The sequence below is a fragment of the Polyergus mexicanus genome, unplaced genomic scaffold (assembly GCF_030449975.1).
Source record: "Polyergus mexicanus isolate NDT 795.1 unplaced genomic scaffold, iyPolMexi1.0 SCAF_4, whole genome shotgun sequence".
In the NCBI taxonomy this organism is placed as follows: domain Eukaryota; kingdom Metazoa; phylum Arthropoda; class Insecta; order Hymenoptera; family Formicidae; genus Polyergus; species Polyergus mexicanus.
Window position 1 is genome coordinate 670286 of NW_027223324.1, and position 18391 is coordinate 688676.

Here is an 18391-nt window from a genome sequence, read left to right on the forward strand (position 1 = left end):
AATTAATATATTGATCGCCAAATAGTATTGATTTAAATTCCACGCATGCCAGAGCAGATATTAATTAATTGATATATTAAAAGTATAAGATGACTTATATGCTACTGAAACGTATTTATTTCGATAATGACGAAAGTCATTATTTACTTTAGTGAATTGATGATAATGACGTAATAACTGCATTATGCAGTGGATAAATCAGATAAATGCGTTATGCAATGGATTACACGGAAGCGCAAATGGTCGTGTTAAGTATAAGGATTACTACGCAGCATTACTTCAAGCGCAAAATACTTCCGTTTCCCTTCCTCTCTGTGCGGCTTTAATTCATTTCGTTAATATATATATATATATATATATAAGATTTTTTTAAACAATTTCTTCTAAAACGTAAGAGAAAGTTTCATATTTATTTTTAAAAAAATTAATGTTATTAATCAATTAAAAAAAATATATATATATGTAATATATTTGTTCGGTACGTAATATATTTGTTCGGTAGATTATGCATATTTGGCCAGGATATGGATCGTTTTCGAGTTTACATCCTGTCGCCTCCCGAAAGGCGGAACGGACGTGGTGTCGCGCGTGCCGGCTTTGCGTTTTTAAAAGAATAAGACAGCTGGCGAAGTCTCCCTTTTGCGAGGAAAATGTGCCGCCGCCAACTCTTATGTAAAGCACTCTTCGTAAAGTATTCCAAAAGTATTTTATTACAGCGGATGTTTCCCGATAAGGTAGCAATTCTATACTTTGTCATAAAAGATATATATATGTGATTAAAGAAATGGAAAAAATTATTATGATACATAAGAAATAAAGAACCGAAAAAATAGAGAGAAACGTCCATGAAGAAAATATATTCCGCTGATTTTTACGCAGTTTGTATCTTATTATGCACGAAAACATTAGCACTATCGCAATCTTCAAATCATTAATTTGCAATAAAAAAATAGTTATATATATGCATACACACACGCACCAACACACCGTAATAGTTTCTTTTCACAGGATGCGCGAAAGCGGTGTTTCCCTGAAGAATATACTATGTTGCAAGTGGTTTAGTAATTATGCGGACATGTAATGTTGCTTTATATACACTTAATGCAACAATCCAGCGACCTAGCAACTTTCCTGAAACGGATATTTAAAGCGAACTCGATGCAGTTACCCGTAGCTGAATTGTTCGTACAATTAGCGAGCTAGATAAAGGATCGTTTATAGTGTATGTGCTCTTTGACTCAATTGTATCTAACATGAGTAGAATAGAAAATGTGCCGCAATTACCGTTATTGTATTCATTAACTGGAAAAATATTCACGTGTACTGTGAGTATCATCAAAAGTCCATTGAAAGTAGTTTTTAAGAATTAATTTGCTTGCGAAAATTTGCGGGGAAGGATAATCATTCTCTAAAATGAAAAGAAAAATCTCAAAATATTATTTACAAAAGATTATATAATTAATATTATATTATATTATTCTAAAACAATTATAAAGTATAATTAATTATTTTGATATTTTTATTTTATTTTATTTTTGATATTTTTATTTTTATTATCTTATTCAACATTATGCTTGTATACATTACAAAGTGGTCCACGATTATTTTAATCGTTCAAACAATATTTTTTTATTTTTTTTTCAAGAAATAAAATTAATTATTATAAATTGTTAATTACAACGAATTATTTATATACATCTTCATATATGTTGTTTTGATTACTTATACTTGTGACCTGGTGCGATATGTTAAGGGGTCCACAGGAGGTCGGTGACAGACAGTCACAGGTCCGTATAATTGGTCCTTCCTCTCCTGCTGATTGTTTTAAACGAGAACAACTCGACCAACTTTAAGTCCCCCGTTACCACCAACACGCGCGCGATTATTAGCGACGCACAGTCGCCGTGCGTGGAACGCTCGCATCCGGTTCGTAGAGTGTGGAAGAGCGACAAAACATCCTATGTGCCGGGGGGTCCGACGTAGATACGGCTCTAATCTCATCGAGCGTGTCACTCTAGAGATCTCTCGAAATAGGGAAACAAGCCTAGTTATCGTATCTTGCAACTCCCATCGAATGCCCTTCCGAGCGGAAGACAAATTAAAGCGTAATTGGAGATTGCGTGATATCTTGTTTGAAGCTTATGTACTAGTTTATATTATATTTAACCTTTGACCAATTGATGCGCGTCATCAAATATACATTTTTGTCGTTTAGTTTATTATAAAATTGGATAATCTCTCTGTCGAAATAATATACTTTACATTCTGTTCTTGGATTTTTTTTATATCAAAATTTGCATTACAAATTTCTATAAAAGAACAATTTTGCTACAACACTTTCGAAAAATAAGATTATTACTATTAATTTTAATTATAACATTTTTATTAATATATTTATATAATTATATTTATACACACACATATATATATATAATTATATATATGTAGGTATGTATGTATAAAATAAATGTGTTATATAGTCATAAGCTTGGCTTCAATCAATATAACTATAAGTTTCGTTTAAATTGAATTAGGCTCACTCAGTTATATAAATCAATTGAATGGCTTAAATTTAGATTTAGATGATTAGTCATAGTTTACGAGCGGAAGTTAGCGTATTATTAAATTTCTTCGTGTGCATCTACTTAAAGAATCTGTGATCAGAAATATTTAAGTACGATAACATAAATTCATTATTAATTCTCGTTAAACTCTTTATATCGTAAATATCGTATTGCTAACATTTTCTCTGATGTAAATTGCAAATTAAAAATTTTTCAACTTTATTTTACTTGAGAACGAAAAGGATAGTCGTCACAAACTAGCATTGTGAATTTGATACGCATTTTATGACATTGATTTATCTATGCGGCTTATAAATCTAGCCTAGAGAGATGATCTGTTTTTCTGTTGCATTTGGCGCCGACGCGCGGCTAAATGATAATATATCTTCTCAAGTGTATGTGTGTACAAAGCAGGAGTAATATAACATAGGCTGACACGTACGCGACACGCGTGCCGAAACATCCATTAAAGCTTTCCGCCCACTCTTAAGTATCGAAGACATAAAGTAGCAGTAGTATGATAGAGTTTGTGATTGACATGAACGATCTTCTATATTTTATCGTTTTATAAGATATCCTATTAAATACCGTAATACAATAAAATATTACAACGCTCTGTAAAATACAAACGCATACCTGAAATTAATTGAAATGAAGAAAATTTTTTTTTATTTTTATATTATCGACGATATACTTGCTCGAAATGTAAAGAAGCTGCTGTTAAACCAACAAACGGATGCATAACTAGTTGCAAAGAAAAGTGAAAAAAAAGAAACTTAAGTCATTTTTTTTTTATGATATACATCGAAGCGATATTCAACCCCCATACATAATTTACTCGCGATATATCATTTTTGCAGTGATACAGGCGCACGAGATAATTCGCGGGAGTCACGAAAGAGCTCGAGGGAAACTTGGGTCTTGCATCCGCGTGTACAATCACGGCCGCCGTTTTCCTTTGTCCTGCACTCCTTCGGCTTTTTCGTCCCGACAATCACGTCGCCATGCTTCGTATCTCGGCCCCAATTTGCCCTTGTTCCCAGTCAACGCACCGACCAGGTCTTCCGTTGAACGCGCACCTGACCGGCGACGTAACCGGCGACGATAACACCGACAAGGGTGGTTTATCGCGAGTCAAGGTACTGAAGTTATCATGAATAATGCAACGTCGCGCTCAGAAGAGCCGCACGCCATGAAATTTATACAAGGAGATACATATATCATTATTTTGGCAGCAATAATTCGTTCCACATCTCAGTTATACAATAAAAAAAAAATAATAATAATACTTAATAATAATACCGTATTATCGTTATTACTTAGACACACACACAGCCTGTTGTTAAATAAAAGTTTTAGATATCGATTCGTACGTAAATGAAAGTACTTTCCTTTCAACAAAAAATCATTACAAAAAATCATTGCGATTATTTCTTGCAGGTCGAAGATAAACAAGCAGAGAAACGCCCTGTCTCATTTAACCCGTCCTCTTGACTTCACTTGACCAAGTGTCAATAAGTCGTACGGTACGGCAAGAACGAAATTTACCACGAGAAATTTAACCTTGGATGGCAATGCTCTTTTTCTCTTCAGTTCGGTAAACGCAATTAAAGCAAATCAAAAATTTATTATTTAATCGTAAACAACTATTCGAGATATTTACTGGTAAACATGAAAATAATCACTTTCCGCGGTGGCATCTGTTTTGTCGTCATTGGGGAGCTCGGAAAATGCAGGTGCAACATGTACCTGTGCTCGATGCGTTCCTTTTTCTGCAGTTATAACAATAGAGTCTATGTATAGGCTGTCGAACGCCGCGCGAGACTTCGATGACGTATATCTTACCGAACTATTTCCAGAGGTTCGCCGTAAAACTAATATTGGTGTCGTAATGAGCTGAGAGTGTTCGACGAGTTCGTTGCACCGGAAGTGTCGTGTTCGTGCTTTAACTCTTTCGTCGTGAAATCATCGGGGAACTCTTTGGAATTGAAGCAGTTTATCCGTCAATAACGATAAAAAAGCTTTGCGCGCTTGAGTAAATCGTTTATTCTTTTATATATAAAATCGTTATCATTAGCGCTGCATGTCTAATCATGAGTGATAAGATTATTACTTTAAAAAAATAATCTTCTATAACACTGAATGTTAAATGGATGATAAAAGTCTGTTTTATAATGTATTCAAAGTCGATAGAAGCATTAGCCTTTAAATTTATAATTCAACTAAATTCATTGATTAAAATTATTTCATTATACACTCTGTATAATTTGATAAATATAATCTGTGTTACATCATCCGTTACATCTTAAAAGAACGATGCACGACATCATTGTGGTGCCGTATTAGTCATATTATTTTAATTCTCATTGATCACAATGTGCTTAACAAACACACTTTTCATTCACCCGTACAAGTCCGCGAGATTACACTAATTATGTTTAAACGTCCTATTCATAGCCATTAGAAGGAACAAGTGATATTGGCGCCATATCCACAATTAAAATATCACTTTACATGCCACTTATATTAGAGTTTTTCAACGACACAATTGTCATTAAAATTATTAAGAGAATTAAACATTCTCAACAAATATTACAGAATATATAAAAAAAAAGTTTGAATAAATCTTTCATATAAGGGAGACTTAATTTCAGGAAGAAATAATACAATACATATTCTTGCTCAAAATTTACAATTTATAATAATTTTATTCTCTTTAATATCGCGAGATATCGTGAATGCTTTATCTTTCCCGACTCGTGATATATGAATCCCGCAGTCGCAGATATTGTAGTACTGGCGCCGTGGCTATCATTACGTTGTTTAACTCGTAATACGCCATAACACGTACGCTACCGCGTCGTCTATTACAACCGTTTACGCGTTTCAACGACCCGGCTCGCACGTATGCGTGCACAAAGCCGACTCGTGCACGTGTGCACGAGACACGATACGCTGACCGTCATCGCGTCTGATGCACTGCCGCTGTGTAATGCCGCGTTAAATGCATCGGCGCTTTAATTGTCCCAAGAGATAATCAAAGAGCTTATTTCTTTATTGTTTTTTTTTATTATAATTGTAATTATATCTTTTAGATTACTATATTTTTTGAGATATTACTTGCCTCATACATAATTTACATAAATTAAAAATTAAATTATATGAGTTTTAATTAAATACGGATCATTCCACATAAATTAAGAATATGATTGATTAATTTAGAGAGATGTATGTGTGTCTGTGTGTGTGATACTTTTAGATCTTTTTGAAACGTGCTATTCTCTTTCTTTTTTCTTTTTTTAAATGTAATCTACAAAGCTTTTAATTTATTCTTAATGTTTGATTAAAAAATTGTATATTATAAATGTGGAGGTATATACTCTTATCTCTTCGATGAGAATCTATATAGTTATCGATTCTCCCTCTTCCAAAGCGGCTGATCCGCTTTGGACTCGCGTACTATCATATTTGTATGAGACACGCAAAACTTCCGGTTGTCTCAAAACCCTTGTATGAGTCTCATCCGGTCATCTTTTGAACATCGAACAGCCGGTCTGTTCTCCGGATCAACCATTTGCATCCTATTCAGCTTCATCATTGACGTGCACATCGTTCAAAAGGATATATTTTACAGCTATATTTAAATTCACATTTAAAGGACTTAATTATTTTTATGTATTATTTAATCGCACAAGAAGACCTCCTCTCTTCTATCTTTTCCGAGCTTGAATAAAAAATATTTTATTAAGATAAATTTTAAAAAATTATTTAGGCTATAAGCTTTATATTTTATCGCTGGTAACTATTTGAGTGCTCGAACAAGAATTATTCTCACTGTCGTTTCCTTCATCGTCCTTCAGGACATATCCGCCATAACTTCGGAATATTTTCTACATCATCGAGGAATAAACGACGCCCACGCTTTCGACTCCCTCGGATTTCGTAGAAATCTCATGGCGATAAACCCGAGCGAGTCCATAAAACGCCGTGGATTGTCAGAGGTCAATCGCATGACAGTTATCGTCAGTGGTCCCTCCTCGTATTATACGATCGAGGATCCCTCCCGATTATGAAATAGCAATGGGACCGGATCTCTCTCGGCGTATAGAACGTGGTACGACGTCGAGATGCGCCGACGCCACCGAGCCATCTGGCACACAGTGCTCCCATTCACTCTTTCTTTCGACGCGCACCATCCCTCTCCCATCCTCCCTGCGCCGCTCGTTGTAGTAAGTTTCTTCATTCGATTCCCCTTTCTCGTTCGCCGACGCGCCGACCGCGGTATGTATATCGCGACGCGATATCAACGCTCGCTATGATAACCATGTTTGCCCTCGGTCGCTCGGTTGCGTTAAATTATTGCGAGTAGAAAGTTACGTTTCTCGGGGTGTTTTCGTACGGTGGCTTTCGTGACGCGAGAAGAGATGATCGATAAAAGGCACCGGTGAAACAGCTTTCGTATGATTTTCGCATTTGCATCAAAATATATTGAGTAATTCGGTATTGATGCAGATATATAGATGTGAATATAAAGTACACTATATAAGTACATAAAAAAGTTCTGCGCCACCTGGTTTCCAGTTAAGGTGCACGTGCAAGGAATAAAGGACAAAGTATTGGAAAGTATGTATTGTATGAAAAGTGCTATGTAAAAAAAAAAATCTCCTCTCGTATAAGTAACGCAGAGTATTAATGGATTCTAATTCATGATATAGGGTAGGGAAATAAAGAAATGCCGCCAACTCGGGCACAAGAATTTGTAACAAAATAAATGACTTGAAAGGATGATGTGGCAGAAGTCGCGCGAAACTCGAGAGAGACACAATACCGGACGTATTTCTTCCATTATAAAATTTAGCGCCCTTGTCGATCGCCGCCAACGCCGATCGATATCGCCTCCTCACGCGATTCCACGATGGACCGACTATACAACAATTCGGCATTCACAATTGTTCGCTTTCATTGCGACATTACGTCGTGCATCGTGTAAAAAGGATCTTCTGCGGTTTCACGCCGTGGCCGAGATGCACGCACACGTCCGCTCGTCCCGGGCGCTAACTTCCCCAGAGTCACGACGAGGGAAACCTGTTCGCACATCATTATGCTTTTGGCCGAAGCCGAGAGAGGATCCGATCCCGGGATCTCATATTACTTCCTCGCGACCGCAGGAATTAATCATCTCTTCTTGCATCCCGTCGCACTGTGTAATTTTTTCTTTCGACGGACCTGTCCGCAGTTGTGTTCTCTTTCTCTGTATATTGCGAGAAAAAAATATACCGTTATGAGAAAAATCGCGCGGACTTTTAAAAACACAATTTCTGGTTATAAATAAGACAAATGCATGTGCCTGAAATTTATGTCAAAAATTTTTAGGTAACAAATTATATATTATTTAGTTATTACTGATGGAAAAAAAAAACGTATATAAAATATATGTATGTAAAACGTGAAAAATAATATTAAGTAAATTCAACTTTAGCATTGCCAAGCTAGTATTATGTATTAATTGCTATAACAATAATGATAGGATTAGTGAAAACTAGATATTCTGTAATATATTATGTATATAATATTTGAGGATGAAGTTTGGGGACTTCAAATGTGAAAAATAGAACAAATGTCTTTTAACTCCTGAAATTACTTCCTCCAAAATCCTTGTACTAAACCTTCCCGCTTATAAGGTATTGTCGCAATATTAAATCATTATTATGCACGGTCTATAAAGGCTGGCAGAACCGTAAGAATATTAAGTGTAACAATCCTTCTTATTTAGCAACACACAAACTCGACCATCTGCACCGGGGACTCGAACCACAATTGTCGATTGGCCAGATGTTGAAAGTACATTCAATAGAAAAAACGATTAAGAAAGGATTCTCAGTAATCATAGAAACAAAGACACAGATACGAGGTTGACTCACGAATTGTTGCATAATGCGACTTGCAATGCATTACCTATTTAAGAAATGATTATAATCTTATTGAAAGGGAGTAATGTGTGTTGTGAAATAATTAAAATTTTAATTTCTGATTAATTTTTTTAAATACTTTTTTAGGTTTTATATTTCTTCAGCTTTCAAGAGTAAATTTAGAAAATTGGGAAATGTATTAAATCATCTACAAAAAAGGTTCGCTCCGAAAATAGTTTTGAGTATATGACGCATATTTCTGCATAAATGCCAAAAATATATAATAACGGTTTCGATAGGTTCCGATCTCTTTTTCCCCATATGAATAATCAAGGACGTTCAAGCAGATTCCCAGAATGCAATTTCTCGTCCCACGTGATAATACAATTGAATACTTCGTAGACATAAAGCTCTTTCACGCCTGATTGGTAAATAGCTGATAATATATTGTAACTGCATTACCACGCGCTCGCACGTAATCATATGCAATACTGGAGACGCCGACACGTTACAGCTCGAAACATTCTTCGAAGAATTGTCTCCCCTTTCCGCCCCTTCCCCCCCCCCACCCCCACCCCTGCCCACACCGCATCCGTCTCCGGTTATTGATGTTATATTACAACAACTAATTCTTGAAACTAATAAATCTTCTAACATAGAAATTCTTTGTATATTAATAATCTGAATAGCAATATAAAAATGTTAGTTATTTTTATTAATATTTATATTAAAAAAAGAAACAATGCACATATGTGATGTTTAAATTATTATCGGAATTATATAGAAATAAGAAAAAAATTATTAAAATATTTCAAAGTCACTAAAGCACTTAACAAATAACGACTGTAAAGTGTGTGTGTGTGTGTGTGTTATTCATATCCTTATAAATCTAATATAAAAAAAAATACATAGTCCACTATAAATAGTATAAAATTATTTAATAAAATGTAATTTTACTCTTTTCTATAGAGTTATAATCTTTATCTAGAAATTTAACTTTATATCCCACTTATGTAATTTATGATTCAGTCGTTTCCATCGCTTTTCTTCTCCATGCATATTATGGAAGCTTTATTCATTTTACGAGTGGGTAAAGCATCGACTTTAACGGCGCGTAAACTGCGTTTTCGGATCGTCCAAGTTTAACCAGATAATAATTCGCGGTAGAGCGTGAATGAGTATACTCGCGAATGAGTACTTTCGCGTACGCAAGAAGCCGGCTTCGCGAGCGCTTTCACCAGTAGCCCGTGACCGATCCCCAAAGACATTCACGGCTCAGGAATTCTTACGATAATACTCATGAATGAAATCCACTCGCTTTCGATTCGTAACTCTTAATTAATCTCAAGAATCCCTTGTTAAAATTTTATATTTGAGATAAGCAGATATAAGTATATTTCCTTGTTATTTTTATTAATTTTTATTAACCCTTCATTTAACTATTTAACTTTTATTTATCCATTAAAATAATTCAAAGATAAAATTAAAATAAAAAAATTCTATATCTAAATATACAAATCACGCATCAATATATTTTTTCTTACAAAATCGAGTTTGCTACGACATGATGATTTCATCCGTGACAGATCACACGATGAGTCATTCATCTGTTAGTGAAACATATCGATATTTTCGTACATTGCATACAATTTCAAGATGACTGTGTCAAATTTGATCGTGTAAAACCATATGCAATTGTTGAAACGTATTTAGAAGATGCATAAGCGTTATATTATGTAATACGTCGATTATCTCGAGCGTTAAGCAACAAATTCCGGTTCACTGACGACTCGAGTGTTAAATCGCGGATGTAGCGTTACGCCATTCCCGTGTGATAATGGTCAAGCATTTCAATTAGAAATTATCATTCAGTGGCATTGAGCAGGACGAGAACGTTTTATCGGATAAGTCGGATCAGTTTCACAGAGTGGAAAAATTCCATCTGAAGAATTAGCTAGTTTCCAACTGTCAACATGTCATTCATGTATTAAATCTGATGAACCATGGCTTATAAAACTATTTACTTTTTTATATCTATTCTACATTTTCAGTTTTTAACAGTAAATTCTGCTTTTTTCTATTGCTGTTTTCGCTAGTTTTATTTTTATTTATTTATTTATTTTTTTTTTAATTTACGGATCACAGCTGCTTTAATCCCTTTAAATTTATTTTAGAGAATGTCCAATCGCGGACGTGAAAATTGTTTTTAGAGATCCGGTGAGATTTTCGGTAGTCATTAATTAATAGAAATTGTAGTCCGGCTCCACCGTTGCGATAAGCCAGACACATTGATCTTTCTATAAATAAAATCGTAAAACGGTTTCTTTTCGTTTATCTGCTGCGCTGGCGTCTCAAGCGTATCGGCGGTTTTCCTTCGTTTTATCGGTACCGTTTGTCCGTTTTTCCACGAATTGTCTTCATACACATAAAGAAGGAAAACTGGTGATTGGCGCGTTGCTCGTAAGAATAGAACGAGATTCACGTGCTGAACAAGATAAACGATGTGCAAGCGCGGCGCGATCTTTTTCTTCTTTCACAGATATCTGCCGCGAAACATGAATGAAACGATTGATGTATTCACGCGGGCGTTGCGTCCACGGAAGATTAAATCGCCAACTTGAGAAAATGAATTGTCAAAACAACGTCATTGCATTAAAGAAGCCATAATTATTCCAAATTTTTTATGGATATCAGATGATAATAGACGTAATCTTCACACGTCATTTCATATTTTAATAACTCGTCTATTTATAATTTTTTATATTAATATATGTACACTATATATGGCACATATGCATTGAAATATGTATGTGACAGATCAGATTTTTCATATAAACCCTTTTCTGTTAACGGTGTTATAAGAAAATCGTTTCAATAGTAATAATGACATTTCCGGATTCGATGCGATTTGCCTTATCACGTGCACGATGACTGCAACTAAGCTATTGTTCTTACTAGTTAACATATCACACTTCCGGCTATAATCTTGAACTTAGCACACACTCATCCGCTTCTTTGTCTAATGTCTGTGATAAGAGATTGCGATACGAAAAACTTCGTATGCGCGATAATATTTTCATGTTTTCGAAGAAGAGGTAATTGCAATATGTTCCTTAATAATTACATTTTTTGATTACGTTTTGATCTTTCACACGCGGTGTCATTTCGGCAGCGTGTGTTTTCACGTGTAAACGAGGTCGATTTTGATCCGGAATGATTACGGAGCGCGTCATCTCGGTTACGTCAACGATGAAAAATTCCATACCATCGATGATGAAAAACGGGGTGGCTGTGGTTTCTACTTTTTACCGTGGCCGAAATGTTTTCGTACGGCGGCAGTGTGTTTGCTTAAGGTCGTCCATTTGGTAAAGGCTCCCAAGCCTCCCTTCGATCCATCCGAGAAGAAGAGTTCATCTCTTGCGTTCCCCCGAACGCAAGCGGATAATAATCTATAATTATCTTAGGCGTAACAGAAGGAACACTGCGCGTTCGATGCTTCGTAAATAGTTATTAAAAGTGGAAACAGGATCGGATTGGCGAGCCGATCGGCCGATGGAAAGTATCCGAATATGCGATCCATAAACCCGTCGATCGGACCAAAGTAAAATAATGGAATAAATGGACTTGTCATTTTCCACTCGAAAGAGCGTCTTTTCCTTGGCCATTGTACTATCTGTAGTCGCGCGTTTCGTGTTATGAGGAAACTATCCTTGGATATGGGCAAAGATCTTTGGATGAGTTGTATCCTGATTATAGGCTATTGTGTATCCGCCGTTCGTCATCATGCGGGATCTCTTCCACGGTGAAAAGCCTTGACGAAGACGTTGCTTCGCGCCCGCTTCTTTCCTATCTCTTCCTCGTGTCGCGCCATCATGCGGGTGAAGCGACACGTATTAATTAACGCAACGCACAATTTATTTTGTGTGCTCTTTCCATCCTGCCTTCCATGAATAAAGGAACCGGAGCAAGACGAAAACAGGCAATGTCAGCCGTGAATCTACATTGGCGTGCTAAATGAACGTTCTAATTCTAACACGTATTTTACATGCGTGATCACGCATGCATACTTGAATACTGAGAAGATGACATTAATTTGATTATACGAATGGCAAAATAATGATCAATAATTTTCAAATAAATATATGTATAATTGCGTGTCTTAGACAGCGCGATTACATATATTATTAAAGATTATTATTATTATTGCAACATTAATCCAAATATAGACGAATAAACAGACTAAACAAAAAAATTATTAAAATTTCTGGTCGCTATTTTTATAAATGGGTACATTTTTGTTGGTTTTAAATAAGTATTATAATCAAATGATATGTGCCAATGATATGTAGTAAAATTCGCAATCACATGTCCTTGAATCACGAAAATCTCCATGTGAATCAGAAAGGTCTGTTATGTCGTGAATTTGACCTTCCTCAAGTCACCGATGCGAGAAATGTTTCTGCTCCGAGGGAATCGCAGGACAATGAACGTTTTCGAAATCCAACACGATCGTATACGTCGCGTCAATGATAATTTCGTCATTTCCGATTGTCATCTTCACACACAATATACAAGTCTTATTTATTGTATAAAAAAAATTAATCAGAGAGAAAATATAGCAAAATTATACAAATATTAAATAAATATATGACAAAAGCAAAGCTGATAATAAAAAACATAAGTGATAATAAAAAACTCATGGCAATATTGCAACAAATATATATATATATATATATATATATATATATGTATGTATGTATGTATGTATATAAAATTTGATAGATGGAAACTTGACATTTAACTGGGATAACAAAATGTGGTTTATCGGATTCGACCAACGGAGCATTGTAGAATTGTAAAGAAACCGGAAACACGGCCTACCGCGCGTCGGATATTGCAAGGGTCAGGACAGGTCTGGGACGAAAGGCGTAACGAGAAGACTTGATCTGTTACACAGCTCATTGTTTTAATGTAATATATTCAATCATTTTTCTGATATCATATTAATATCAAAAAATATAAAAAAATTAAGTAGTACAAAAAAGCATTGAAAAAAAGATATAAAATGTACAATTTTTTTTAAAGTAGCTCGTCTCTCACATATCTAGTATTTCAGTATTAATTGCGAAAAATATGAAGCTCACGCGCGAGTCGGTAATTGATCCAAAGCTCCTTTGAAAATATACCGCTTAATTCTGAATGAGCAATAAAAAAGTCTGCGTAGATCGGCAACGAGCGGGATTAAGTGGATCCGTCATGGTTACCGCGGCACATTTAGTTTTTCACTGCGTATTGTGAAAACGATTGCAATATGTGTGACATCTCAGTATGCGAGGTTCTCACCAGAGAATCCTCGGTTTCATCGACAAAAAACTGCGGCACTACTTGTATCTTGTGCTTTAAAAACAGGGGTCCCGTCGCTGCTTCCTATTATTTATGCATAAAAAGACGCTACTTCTTATAGCGATGAAGATACTTTCAAAATTTAACCGCAGCATTAATATATGACGTGATTAAAAATTTATTCTCAAACAATGCGATCGTAAAATTGTATTCAACATTGCCTACAATACTCTTTAGATTGAATAGAATCATTGTAATTATAATCAAAATGTGTATTTATTAAATGATGTCTGTTTTGCATACTCCATTAATTACGAAAATATCTTTATAATGTATGATCTTGTGAAAATGCGCATTACCAATATATCTCGGACGGGCTAACGGAAGCAATTATACATTTTGCGACGACCTTTGCAACCCGCGTGCGAATCAGGTCAGACAAGCACAAATACAATGAAAACTCTTCGCCGTGTAGTCATCGAGGAGAATCGCACGAATATAATATCTAGAGCTCAAGTGGAAATGAGGATAGTGACGTTTGCGCGGGTGCAATAACATTTTTAAATATACCGACCCTGATCGTAATCAGGCGTGCGAATTTGCAAAAAAACACTTATTCACTTTAGAAAATTCTTGCAATTTGCCGCTTGCAATCGATTGCGTTACTCTATCTTCAAATATATCCATAAAATTTTTTTCTAACGATCACATACACACACACACATATATATATATATATAATTTTTAAAACATCATTCTGTTTCTTCAAATTTGTTATTATACTCCGAAATCGTTATTTTGCAAAAAAAGAAATCAATTCAAAGTAGTCATAAATCATTTTCAAGAATGCCCAGTATTTTTAAGAAAAAAAAAAAAAAAAAAAAAAAAACAAGATTTTGAATGGCAGTAAGCATGTGTTCGCTACGCTCTGTGCAGATGGCAAAGAAAAATATGTCCTGCCTAAATGCCATCCTGGGACGAAAGCCCTCGAGAGAATCATGTTTCTGTCCGCGCAAAAAGGGACGCGAAACCGCATAGCGCGTCGTGCAGTTACACTATAGAAGCAGACTTTAGAAGCCATGAGAAATTATACGGTCATCATTAAAACTGATCCCAGTCGTAAAAGTCATAAATATCTGAAATATTTATCTCGCACAAACACTTATTACTTCGATAACATTATTTATTACGATCTTAAATAAATTTGCAATAAAACAATTTGTTACGATATTTTACAGTTAGAAAATTGAAAGAAGTTCTATCATTATTAACTTAATTATTTTATATAATCGCGATTATTTTTTATAATAATTGTTCTCTTCTTTTTGATCGGAGCTTAAAATAAAAATACGATATTTTTTTAATTACAACGAGAAGAATAATCACGGATTAAATAGGTGATGAATTCATCAGGCATCCTCATGCAGATACACACATGGTACAGCTGTTAATAAGTGCTCGGGAAACGTGTTACTCTCGTTCTTGCTAAACCGCTTTACGTCACGCGGCGAACCTCTGTAAAGCGTTTTTTATTCTATTTGACTTTATTAAACGCAGCATCGCCACTTTTTGTTCTCTCCCGCGTTATTCTTAACTGTCTCCCGCGGACAACGCAAACCCCTTCCCCCCGTTTTATCATAATAATAGCTCTATATCATTTATTATTACACATCACATTATATATCAATTAAAATATGTTGACCATTAAATGTAAAAAATTCTAAATAATCTTTACTTATCAACTAACTGTATCTCACAAGCAATAATGTATTGCTAAATAAAATGAATAAAGAACTCGTCGCGGATATATTAATTTGGAAATGATTTTCTTCATGATACATAGAGTGCTGGGAGTCTAGTGGAATCCCCTATTCCGGTGTCCGGATAAACGATTTCGCGGAAGCGTTTGTCGTAAACAGCGAATTTCGTAAGCGGGTATGGGAAACTAATCACAAAAGTACTCACCTGTTGGGGCGCGGTATCAGCCGGGGAGAAACTCGACAGAGCGTTTAAGGGTACTAGGGAAGCGCATGAGGACGCTCTCGAGGGTGGTGGTGTGTGACCGGGGGTAGGACTTCCGCTTCCGCAGCTACTCGCGCCGCCGCTGGATGAGAGGCTCACGCTGTCCGCCCGTCCTCTCCACGGCGAGACCGACACGTGTTTCAACATTCCTTTTTTGTTCTTTTCTGAAATCAGGGGTTCCATGGATAATTTAGCATTAAATCACAAACATTGAACTGCGGGAAAACATATAACTATAATTGTCTATAAAATCGATCAATCATTTGTTCTCATGTGTCAAGAATCAATTTATCCGGAGATATAATTTTCATTTCTTTTTTATTTATAATTATGCTCAGTTGATTTATATTGAAATTGAGCAGAAATCTCTTTAAAAATAAAAATAAAATTAAGATCAAGCGGAGACCGATCTGTAGAAAATTCATAATGTAAAAAGATCTCAGTGACAATAATAATTTCGCGGCCTCTACTGCAAATTTAAATTTAGGACTACTTTTAAAGAGCATTGAGAACAACACGAGTGAAATTGTGAGTTTCACTGCGGTGTGGATTTCCGGTAACGTACTCGTAACAGCGTTTGCTGGAAGTCGCAGCAATAGTAGCACAACGTTTCAATTAATCTCTTTGTGCGTCTCCTCTCACGAGGTCGTAGAAAAACTATAATTGGTCAGGAGACCTTTCGATAAGTAGTGTCCAACGACTGTGATTGCTAAGCTGAACAAATGTGGAAAGTGCCGAGAAGCCCGCTCATAGAAAAACCGGACAGTAGCTACATTTTAAACGCGTCTGTGTAATTTCATGTCGGAGTAAAACCAGACGGTTGCAATCTCCAAACCGACGTTCGCGCACGCCTACCTTCTCGAAAGCGGGGAAAATCCTACATAGAGGTAAATACTGTAAATAGTAGAAGAACTCGTCGCAGATGCAAACCAGAAGCTCGCAGATCACATATGTAAAATATATGAATACATTCCCACCAACGAGATAAAACTGAATCTCTAAAGGAACAGTTCGTGTTTTCCTCTGTCTACGTTATTAATATTGTTATAACATTATCGATTATTTTTTTATTCTTCCAAGGATTTCAAAAATCTGTTAATAAGTAGTAAAAATATAAATTTTCCAAAGCTTTTAACGAAAATCTAAAAGCTGAATTTTTCCATTCGATTTTCCAACATATATTACAGATAAATTATAATTGTACACTATGCAATGTTTCAATTGTATAGGCAGAGAATTGTAAGAGAGGAAACATTAGTACTTTTCGGGATACATCATTAACAGATTAACGATGTTGCGGTCACGTGCATCCGAAGGATACATCGATATACGAGTACCATGAGAGGAAAGAGAGAGAGAAGAATGTGTAATATTGTATATACTTGTGATTTTACAAGAGAGGAAAAGTAAAATAATTTGTTGTAAATATCAAATAAAAATATTGTTAGAGTTTATATGCGTTATATATTTACTTTTATTAAATTTACTCAGCTCGGCGACCCGCGCACTCGCAATAATCCGCGTCGACACGCGACGAAGATTCAAAATCGACAAATATACGACATCAAAATCTGAAATTCACCGTCTTGGATTAGAGAGCAATTTACGCGATAGTCACAACACACCAACGAATTTCACCACCAGTCACAGTCTCGAGGAGAGACTTCCGGCACGCATGACATTCGCGCGATGACATTCAGTTTCGTGCAAATCGCATACATTTCACACGAAACGTCCTCGCATCGTTATTTGTCAAATGGTCGTATGTAACGAGACGAGTCTCCTCCTTCCCTCGAGAAGAATTCGAACCGAGTTCGAAGTCGATTTGCTTGAAACATGCACCGAATGCACCGCGATGCGCGCTCGGCGAGCGTTCTGTCGCGACTGGCGAGAACGCACGAGTAAGCCAACATAGTAAGCTGACGGACGGATGAGGTGGAGGAAAGAGAACGACCTTCTTGTTTGTGTAAGCCTCTGTGCATTCCGCGTGTCTGTATACATGCGCGTGTGTCCGTATGCGCGTCGAGAAATTGCGGGGGTGACGACGATACTCGCGTTGTTCACGACGACGACGAAGAAGAGCGTATGTCCACAGAACCAGTCGCTCCTGAGGAGGTCCAGGCTGGTACTTTCAGCTCTGAGACTCTTCCTTGTCGCGGCGAGAATATAAAACTATCCAGAATATGAAGAAGAAAGATGAATGACGATGTAAATTGAATATCCTTTTTATGCAAGATTTTAAATCGCAATATTTTTACAATAATCTAAATATATGTATAACAAAATATTATTTAATTTTATAATCTCATTTAGATGTTAATGCATTTATGTTCATATATTTATTTTCAAGTACTATATAAATTGATACACGATATTGAGAAAAATATAAATTTTCTAGAAATTTTTCTACAAGATTTGAACACGATTTTTATACAATAAGCCAGATTATGCAATTACAGATATTTTAGATAATTTTTTAAATATATTTCGAGGTATCGTTATATATTATATTGTATTGTATTTTTATATACATACACATGTAAATTACCACGA

The 18391-nt window shown here is 35.7% G+C and overlaps 1 protein-coding gene across 2 annotated transcripts in view; it reads right to left on the minus strand.

The window, feature by feature from the left end:
* Nucleotides 1-17727, minus strand: part of Rau (RA domain-containing protein rau) — a 30229-nt gene extending 12502 nt beyond the window's left edge. Inside the window, exons 1-2 of one of the 2 annotated variants that reach the window (XM_070294613.1) lie at nt 17311-17727; nt 15782-16002 (exon numbers count right to left, since the gene is read on the minus strand). In XM_070294613.1, coding sequence (XP_070150714.1) covers nt 15782-15985 — 204 coding nt within the window. In that variant the 5' untranslated portion in view covers nt 15986-16002; nt 17311-17727. Of the gene's footprint in view, nt 1-15781; nt 16003-16403; nt 16423-17310 lie in introns of those variants that run through there. The other variant, XM_070294614.1, reaches the window with a different exon arrangement.
* Nucleotides 17728-18391: the final 664 nt, after the last annotated feature.